Genomic DNA, 10256 nt, shown 5'->3' with positions numbered 1-10256 from the left:
CAATGTCTCCCAGAGTTTCCCCAGTGTTTTCTAGAAGCAGTTTAATAGTTTGGGGTCTTAGATTTAGATCCTTGATCCACCTTGACTTGATTATTGTCAAAGGTGAGAGGTAGGGGTTCAAATTCATCTTTCTGCAGGTGGAAATTTTTCCAGCACCATTTGCTGAAGAGGTTTTCCTTTTCCCACTGGATTGACTGGTACCCCTTGTCAAAAATCAGTTGACTGAATAATTGGGAACTTATTCCTGTGGACTCAATTCTGTTCCATTGGTCCACATGTCTGTTCCTGTGCCAATACCATGCTGTTTTGATTACCACAGCTTTGTAGTGTATTTTTGGGTCAGGGAGTGAGATGCTGCCTACTCCACTCTTCTTGTGTAGAGTTGCTTTGGAAATGCAGGTTCTTTTATTATTCCAGACGAATTTTATGATTGTCTTTTCTAGATCTGTGAAGAATGTGTCTGGTACTTTGATTGGCATTGCATTAAATAGGTAGATTAATTTGGGTAGAATTGCCATTTTCATTATATTAATTCTTCCAATCCAGGAACATGGGATGTCCTTCCACTTTTTTGTGTCATTTTCAATTTCTTTTTTTAGCTTCTCATAGTTTTCCTTGTGGAGGTCTTTAACTTCTTTGGTTAGATTTATCCCTAAGTATCTTATACGTTTGGTGGCTATGGTAAATGGAATAATTTTTTTCAGTTCTATCTCCGTCTGCCTGTTGTTTGTATATAGAAACGCTGTAGACTTCTGTATATTAATTTCGCATCCTGCAATTTTACTGTATTCATGCATTACTTCCAGAAATTTTCTATATATTCTTCTACTCCATATTTTTATACTTGTATTAAATGTGTATTATATCCATGCATCCATGTTACATTGGTTTCTGTGTTATTATTGTTGTTTTTTAATTACATTGCAGGTATCATACTTCATGTATCTTGTATGTATCTCGTTTATCTCCTCTTTGTTTTTTGTTTTGTTTTGTTTTGTTTTGTTTTTGGAGAGGTTTTTTTTTGCTATAAGGCATGAGTTTGCCAGAAAGACAGAGACAGACAGAAAGTAAGAAATCACCCCTATGGGGGATGGCCACGCTGCAATCCCTTCTCCTTTCTCCACTCAGGATCTTGGGCATGTACACATACGTGCCTGGTGTGAGTTAAAGCCACTGTGTCCAGGACTTGAACCACAGTTAACTACATGGGAGTCCAGTGACATAGCCATCATGCTAACTGCTGATCCCCCCTCTTTGTTTTTTGAGATTACACCATATGATACACAGCAATCTGTCAATATGGCATACTCACTTGTAGGTGTTATAGAGTGTTCTGTTGAATGAACAGACCATGGTGTACTGGTCCTACTGATATCCGTATAGTCCAGTTTCCTGCTTTTACTAACAGTACTGAGACATGTATCCTTGTTTTGATCTCTTGATGCATGCCACAGTTCCTACATATATCCCTAGGACTTTGTGATTATAGGCTATGCACACTCTCAAATTCATTTTTTTTTTATTCAATTCTCAGAAATGTTCATTGGGTCAGGTAGCACAACCTCCACTTTACACTTGAGAGAACAGAGGTGGTGAAATGCTATGCAATTTGACAGCTTAGTAAGAGAGCCAGACTCAAATCCAGATTGAATTTCACCCATTTAGCCCTGATACCCACAGTCCATATAAATCCTCATCTTTTGACCTTTGTGATCATGAGAGCAATTGCAACCAGCCAATAATATACATGATCTCAGTTCAGAGAATCAAACTAACTAATGACGAGGAGGGGGCGTCTGAAAAAGAAGAATCAGTGGTGGCCATACTCTGTTTGTTGTGGTTATCAAGAGGTCCAAGTTTTAGAGTAAAAACTTGCTCCATGAAGTGATGAGTCTGAGGTCCCCATATATATACAAGATTGTTTATGACAGATGACTGTTTCATGTATCTAAAACACATATCAAATGTAGCATGCAGGCCTGCTTTGGTTAAAGTCAGATGCTGCAGTGTGCCTGATGTTCTATATTTGTTGTACTTTGCAAAGTGTGTAGAGCATTGCTTCCAAGTGAAACAAACTGTCTGAATGCTTTTTTTTCCCCTGACACCCTATTCACTCATGAACCATATACCTTATGGATCTCATCTTTGCTTTTGTTGTTTTCTTCCATTTCTAGGTAGAAAATCTGGAGTATTAACTGTGAGAATTCTGGAGGTGCATGAGGAATACACTGTGCATGTTGCCACATGTGAGCAGTTACCAGGGCTATCCCCCACCATCCCTTTCCGAGGAGTGGCCCCTGGGCCTGGAGCCAGCCTGAAGGTTCTCTTCACCAAGGAGACTGCCGAGGAACTGCGGGTGCAGGACCAGGACATCATTTACGTCTTCCCACCCTGGTAAGTGCAGAATGTTGTGGCCAATAGCTGCCAACTGTGTGTCGAACTCACAAGGAAGGCACTTTTATCAGGAACACTTTTGTCATAGAAAGATACCATGAGAAGGAAGCCAAGATTTGACATAGGTTTCATGTCACAGAGCACCGAATTGTCTCTGATGGCTTGTTTGTACTTCTGGCAGCAGATTTTTGATAATTTGGGGTAAGAAGGTTGGGAAAACAACCAAATTAAGATTCTTGCTCAAGTGGTATGTTACAAGATCTGACTGTTTTTGTTTTTATCCTTCTTAAAAAAATAACTTTGGTAAGAGGCATTATGTGAAAATAGGATAATGCACGTGAATTTCTTATTTCTTTGCTAGTCACTTGAGGGGAATAAAAAGCACAAATGAAGACAGAATCAAGTTTGACCAGCAGCATGAATGGTCATTATTGCGTTGGAAATAGTTTTCAAGGATAACATGTTGTTTTCCTTTTATATAGGATATCAGTTTTCATTATGAGAAAGAAAATCTTATTACTTTTTTTTTTTGGAGAGGTTTTTGCTATAGGGCGCGTGCGCTTGCCAGACAGAGAGAGACAGAAAGTGAGAAATCACCCCCCAGGGAGGATGGCTACGCCACAATCCCTTCTCCTCCATTCTCTTCTTGGTATCTTGGGCATGCACGCAAAGAGGCATTATGTGAAAATAGGATAATGCACGTGAATTTCTTATTTCTTTGCTAGTCACTTGAGGGGAATAAAAAGCACAAATGAAGACAGAATCAAGTTTGACCAGCAGCATGAATGGTCATTATTGCGTTGGAAATAGTTTTCAAGGATAACATGTTGTTTTCCTTTTATATAGGATATCAGTTTTCATTATGAGAAAGAAAATCTTATTACTTTTTTTTTTTGGAGAGGTTTTTGCTATAGGGCGCGTGCGCTTGCCAGACAGAGAGAGACAGAAAGTGAGAAATCACCCCCCAGGGAGGATGGCTACGCCACAATCCCTTCTCCTCCATTCTCTTCTTGGTATCTTGGGCATGCACGCACACGTGCCCAGTGTGAGTTTTAAGCCACCGAGTCTGGGACGCAAACTGTGGAAAACTACATGGGAGTCCAGCAACATAGCCATTACACTAACTGCTGGTCCCAAAATCTTATTACTTTTGAGGAAAAGTAGGAACTACTTTGTTTAAAAGCCAGTTATTAATTTGGGGGGGCAGTTTTTAAAAGTTTCACACATCTATGAAAGTCTTAGATTCTTATATTTGTCATTGACGTACAGACCACAAGTTAAGCTTTCTTTCAGAGGAGGGTTTTTATTTTATTTTATTTAAATTAATTAATTAATTAATTGAGATTCTCTATTTGTTTTTAGCCATAGGATGTGTGTACTCACCAGAGAGAGGGAAAATGAGATATCACCAGGGAGAATGGGCATGCCATAGTCCTTTGTCCTCCATTCTTTACTCAGAATTTTGGGCATATAAACACATACCTGGAGTATTTTTCAGGATGACAGGTCCAGGTCTCAAACCATGGAGTCAACCATGTGGGATCCAGTGCCCTAACCCTTACACCACCTGCTGGCTCTGAGAAAGGATGTTTTTATTGTGTTCACAGTGGTGAACAGTACTTCCGGGGCCCTCCCAAGGTTTCTCCAAGCGGTCCATGTATAGGCTCACACAGGATTTGTTTTCCTCTCTCTCCTGTGTGCTTCTTCCTATCTTTTTCTGGCTTCTCCCTTCCAGCCTTAGTTCTAGACCCTACTCTCTATCCACCAACCTACCTGTGTAATTCCTCCAGTCTTGCAACTTTAAATACCTATTGCCCATGAATGATTACTTCAAAACTGAGTCTGTTGCCCAGGCCTCTGTCCCTCCTCCAGGGCTGCATGCCTTCCCACCTTCCTGCAGTGCCTTGAATGCCACATGGCTTGGTAAGCCAACTACCTGACCTAGCCCTCCTTCCTCAGCATCCTATTCCCACCCTTCCCTTCTGGGGAAGTGTAACAGCCCCAGATGTCCCTGATGTCTTTCTCTCCTCACTTTTATTCTACCCATGGGAACTTCATGGCAGCACCCATTCAGAATCTAGTGTTTCTAGCCTCTCTTGCTACCTTAAAAGTCACAACTCTTTCATGTCATCACTGTTGCTCCCCTAGATTACCGCATTTGCCTCTTTATTGTCCCTGCGTCTGTCCTTCTGTCCTCTGACTTCTCAAGATGGCAGGAGACAACAAATCTATTAACATGCAAGTCAGGGCACACCACCTATTGTCTTCACACTCGTGGGCCTCAACAGAGTCAACGCCAGAGTTAAGCATGGCTCCTGAGCCCTGGGAATGCATCTCCTGCTGTGATCTCCTGTGTCCTCCTTATAGGAGTCCATTATGGCCCCCTGCTGTCCACACTATTCTCACTGCTCCCTGAACAGGGTGCCCTGTCCCTCCAATGGGTGTGCATTTACTCACATATTACCTTCTGAAGAGGCCTTCCCTGGGTTTCAGATCTAACAATGAAACTCTCCCTTCCACACTCTTTGTTTTCCCCAGCAACTTTATTTTTCTCTTTCAGTTGTCACAGACATATTAAAATATTGGGTTGTTGAAAAAGTCATGACTTTTTTAATATTTTTTTAATTTCATTTTCTTTTATACATGCAATCACATTATTTATATTACAAAGTGAATATTTCAATATGTGAACATTTTTCCCTAGTCCAGTTGATAAAATATAAAATTGTCCTCAACAGATAATAACACATTTCTTTGTCCCATTAATGCTTTGCCTCTCTGTTTTTCTTCTAATTGTCCTTCCTCTGACCCTACTCTTTTACACACACTGTATCTGGTAGTCACATCCATTTACTGTGTTTCTATATCTTTTAGTCAATCAGTTTCACTCATACAATGTGGACACTCAGTATTTATTAGGTGGAGATATCCAGTTTCTCTCCTTCATAGCCTGGCTTGCTTCACTCAGCAGTAAATCTTCCATATTCTTCCACTTTCTGTCAAAAGCCAGGGGATTTGTTTTGTTTTGTTTTGTTTTGTTTTGTTTTGTTTTGTTTTGTTTTGTTTTGTTTTACTGGCTGAATAATATTCCATAGAGTGTATGTACCACAGTTTTTCTATCTATTCATCTGTTCATGGGCATTTGGGTTGGTTCCATTACTTAGCAATTGTGAGTAGTTGTTTTGTTTTGTTTTGTTTTGTTTTACTGGCTGAATAATATTCCATAGAGTGTATGTACCACAGTTTTTCTATCTATTCATCTGTTCATGGGCATTTGGGTTGGTTCCATTACTTAGCAATTGTGAGTAGCACCACAATAAACATCAATGTGCAAGCACTTTTCCAATTAAGTATTCTTCTGTCCTTTGGGTAGATACCAAGGAGTGGAATTGCTGGATCATATGGTAGATCTATTTGTAGATTTTTGAGGAATCTCCAAATTGTTCTCCACAGTGGCTGGACCAATTCACATTTCCACCAGCAGTGTAAGAGAGTTCCCCTTTTACCACACCCCCGCCAGCACTTTTCATTTTTTGTTTTTTTGATTTTAGTCATTCTGACTGGGGTTAGTTGGTATCTCATTGTTGTTTTCATCTGCATTTCCCTTACAATGAGGGATGTTGAGCATTTTTTCATACGCCTTTTACCTATTCGATTGTCATCTTTAGAGAATGGTTTTTTCAACATGTTCTCCCATATTTTAATAGGATTGATCATCCATTTTTGGAACAGCTGCTTGAGTTCCTTGTAAATTCTGGATATGAGTCCCTTATCTGACTCATAGTTTACAAAAATATGTTCCCATTCTGAGGGCAGTCGATTCACACCAATTAATGTGTCTTTGCCATACAGAAACTTCTTAGTCTGATGTATTCCCACTTGTCTATTTTGGGGATTATCGACTGTGCTTTGGGGGTCTTATTTTAGAATAAGTCTTTCCTTTTTTCCCTACTCCAATATCTCCCAGAATTTCCCCAGTGTTTTCCAGGATTAGTTTTATAGTTTGAGGTAATAGATTTAGATCTTTGATCCACCTTTACTTTATTGTTGTCGAAGGTGCAAGGCAGGGGTTCAGATTCATCTTTCTGCAAGTGGAAATCCAGTTTTTCTAGCACCATTTGTTGAAGAGGTTTTGATTTTCCCACTGGATTGACTGGTACCCCTTTTCAAAAATCAGTTGACTGTAGGTTTGGAAATTTATTTCTGCAGACTCTATTCTGTTCCATTGGTCCACATGTTTCTTTCTGTGCCAGTTCCATGCTGTTTTGATTACCACAGGTTTGTAGTATATTTTTGGGTCAGGGAGTGAGATGCCGCCCACTCCACTCTTCTTTGGCCGAATTGCCTTGGCAATACGGGATCTTTTATGATTCCAGACAAACTTTATGACTGTCTTTTCTAGATCTGTGAAGAATGTGTCTGGTACTTTGAGTGGCATTGCATTAAATATGTGGATTAATTTGGGTAGAATTGCCATTTTGATTATATTATTTCTTCCAATCAGGAACATGGGATATCCTTCCACTTTTTTGTGTCATTTTCAATTTCTATTTTTAGCTTCTCATAGTTTTCCTTCCAGGGGTTTTTAACTTCTTTGGTTAGATTTATTCCTAAGTATCTTATACTTTTTGTGGCTATGGTAAATGGAATAACTATTTTCAGTTCTATCTCTGTCTGCCTGTTGTTCATATATAGAAATGCTGTAGATTTCTGTATATTGATTTTGTATCCTGCAACTTTACTGTATTCATGTATTACTTCAAGAAATTTTTTCATGGAAACTATTAGGTCTTCTGTATATACAATCATGTCATCTGCAAATAGAGTTTCACCTCTTCTTTTCCTATTTGAAAGCCTTTTATTTTTTTCCTCTTTTCTGATTGCGTTAGCGAGGAATTCCAGTACTGTATTGAAAAGGAGTAGAGAAAGTGGACATCCTTGTCTTGTACCCATTTTTAGTGGAAAAGCTTTCAGCTTTCCTTCATTCAGGGTGATGTTCATTATGGACTTCTCATAGATAGCTTTTATTGTGTTGAGAAATGACCCTTCTATGCCAATTTTTGCTGAAAGTCTATGAAGGTATGTTGTATCTTATCAAATGCTTTTCGGCATCAATTGACATGACCATATGGCTTTTATCTTTATTCCTGTTACTATGGTGTATTAAATTTATGGTTTTGCCTATGTTGAACCAACCTTGCATTCCTGGAATAAAACCTACCTGATTATGATGTATAGTCTTTTTTTAAAGTTGTTGGATATGATTTTCTAGTGTCTTATTGAGAATCTTTGCGTCTATATACGTTTTCTTTCTTTTTTTTTTTTGTGGGGGGAGAAAGGTTTTTGCCATAGGGCACATGCACTCGCCAGGAAGACAGAGAAAGACAGAGAGACAGAAAGCGAGAAATCACCCCCCAGGGCGGATGGCCACTCCACAGTCCCTTCTCCTCCATTCTCCTCTCGGGATCTTGGGCACACACACACACGCGCCTGGCATGTGTTTTTAAGACACCAGGTCCAGGATGCAAACCGTGGTCGAGTACATCAAAGTCCAGCAACTTAGCCATTATGCTAATTGCTGGTCCCTTTGTGTCTATATTCATCAGAGACATTGGTCTATAGTTTTCCTTCCTTGTCCTGTCCTTATCTGTTTTAAGGATAAGGGTGATAGAAGCTTCATAGAATGAATTAGGGAGAGATTCACTCTTTTGGATCTTTGGAAATAACTTGAGCAGAATGGGGGTTAACTCTTCTTTGAAAGTTTTGTAAAATTCAGAGGCGAATCCATCAGGGCCAGGACTTTTCTTTGTTGGGAGGTTATTTATTACTAATTCAATCTCCTAGCTTGTTATGGGCCTATTCAGACTTTCTATATCCTCCTGGCTCAATCTTGATAGATTATATGTGTCCAGGTATTTGTCCGTTTCATCCAGATTGTCTTGTTTCTTGGCATATAGATGTCCATAGTATTCTTTAATAACATTTTGTATTTCTACCATGTCTGTTGTTATTTTGCCTTCTTCATTGCAGATTTGATTCACCTGGTTCCTTTCTCTCTTCTTAATAAGTCTCGCTAATTGTGTATTGATTTTATCTTTTCAAAGAACCAGCTTTTACTTTCATTTATTTTCTGTATAGTTCATTTATTTTCTATTTCATTTTTTTCTGCTCATATCTTTATTATTTCCTTTCTCCTGGAATTTTTTTTTTATCTTTTTGCTGTTGCTTTCCAGTTCTCTGAGACATGATGTTAGGTGATCCATTTGCCTTCTTTCTATCTTCCTCTTATGTGCACTAATTGCTAGATTCCATTAGATGCCCTAACATCTGAATAATTGGTATCCCAGAAGGTGAAGAAATTAATAAGGGTATGGAAAATCTATTCCATGAAATCCTGGAAGAAAATTTCTCATGTCTAGAGAGACACTCAAACACCCAGACCCAAGAAATACAAAGGACGCCAAATAGAATCAACCCAAGATCTTAGCACTTAGTCTGGCACATCTTAGCCAGACTGACAAAGACCACAGAGAAAGACGAGATACTAAAACTGGCAAGAGAAAAACTACAAGTGACTTACAAAGGTCAGCCCATCAGGCTAACACTGTACCTTGTCAATGGTAACAATGCAAGCAAGGAAAGAATGGGAAGACATATTCAAAGTGTTAAGAGAGAAACAATTTCAACCAAGATGATTATATCCTTCAAGATTATCCATCATATGGGAAAAAAAGATTAAAATCTTCTCAGGCAAACAAAACCTGAAAGAATTTGGCAACACCAGACCAGCTCTTCAAGAAACCTGAAGAGAGTACTGTTCCAGGAAGACTAAAGAAGTAACAGCCAGAACAAAGGAATAAAAGGTAACCAAGACAATGGCCAATTTAAACGTTGAGATAGTTCCAGTAACATCGATAATAGCATTGAAAATTAATGGATTAAATTCTCCAATCAAGAAACACAGACTGGCTGAATGGATTAAAAAAAAAAACAAAAAACAGAAACCCTCTATCTGTTGCCTAGAGGAAATCCACTCCATGGATAAAGACATACATAGACTGAAAGTGAAGGGATGGAAAAGGTTTTCCATGCAAGTGGGAACCAAAAAGAGCTGGAGTCACAATACTAATTTGTGACAAAATAGGCTTTAAAACAAAAACTGTTCGAAGAGACAAAGAAGGGCTCTGTATTGTAGTAAAAGGGTCAGTCTATCAAAAAGATATAATGCTTATAAATATCTATACATCTAAAACAGGAGCACCCACATATGTGAAGGCATGACATATTTTTTCTATCCATAAGTGCACCATGAGTTTTCCGACAACCTAATATATTACTTTTATTCATTTATTTGTTTATTGTGTGCCTTCAGCTGCAACACTTTTAACTACTTTGGTTACCTCTTAAGGCCTGAGGGTACTCATAAAACTTGGCTGTGAATCAAATGAGCAGTTTCCTTGTTTTAACAGTACTCCTGGCCTTAACTTGTTTATATAATTTCTTGTGTTCTTTTGATTGCTTATTTTAAGTTCTTTGTGGAAACTTATGGTAAAACTCAGTGATATTGAGAGTATTTGATTTTTGCAGTGTGTCTTAGTTTTATCTGCTTTATAAATACACAATAATAGCTTACATTTTAGTTTGTTGTAATCAAATAAATGTATATGTACGCTCTGATGAGGTTTTCACAGTGAACCACAGAACACTCAAGGAGAGTTGTGTTTAGAACTTACTTTAGAGACATTACTGGGCTCTGGATCCCTGGCTCTTAGCTGGTAAGAAGGAGGTCAAGTTGAACTCTTAGAATCAATATATGGGTTGGTGACTAATCACGGTTCCTGTAGATCTCTATACCTTTAATA

The 10256-nt window shown here is 38.6% G+C and overlaps 1 protein-coding gene across 6 annotated transcripts in view; it reads left to right on the top strand.

The window, feature by feature from the left end:
- SPIDR (scaffold protein involved in DNA repair) overlaps positions 1-10256 on the top strand; it is a 532009-nt gene that overhangs the window by 218364 nt on the left and 303389 nt on the right. For all 6 annotated transcript variants that reach the window (XM_006170451.2, XM_006170450.3, XM_006170449.3 and 3 more), the window contains one exon: positions 2175-2394. In XM_006170451.2, coding sequence (XP_006170513.1) covers positions 2175-2394 — 220 coding nt within the window. The remainder of the gene's footprint in view (positions 1-2174; positions 2395-10256) is intronic.

Source organism: Tupaia chinensis, unplaced genomic scaffold (genome assembly GCF_000334495.1).
Source record: "Tupaia chinensis unplaced genomic scaffold, TupChi_1.0 Scaffold148488_1, whole genome shotgun sequence".
Taxonomy (NCBI): domain Eukaryota; kingdom Metazoa; phylum Chordata; class Mammalia; order Scandentia; family Tupaiidae; genus Tupaia; species Tupaia belangeri.
Note: the sequence above shows the minus strand (reverse complement) of the source record. Positions and strands in the feature narration are given on the sequence as shown.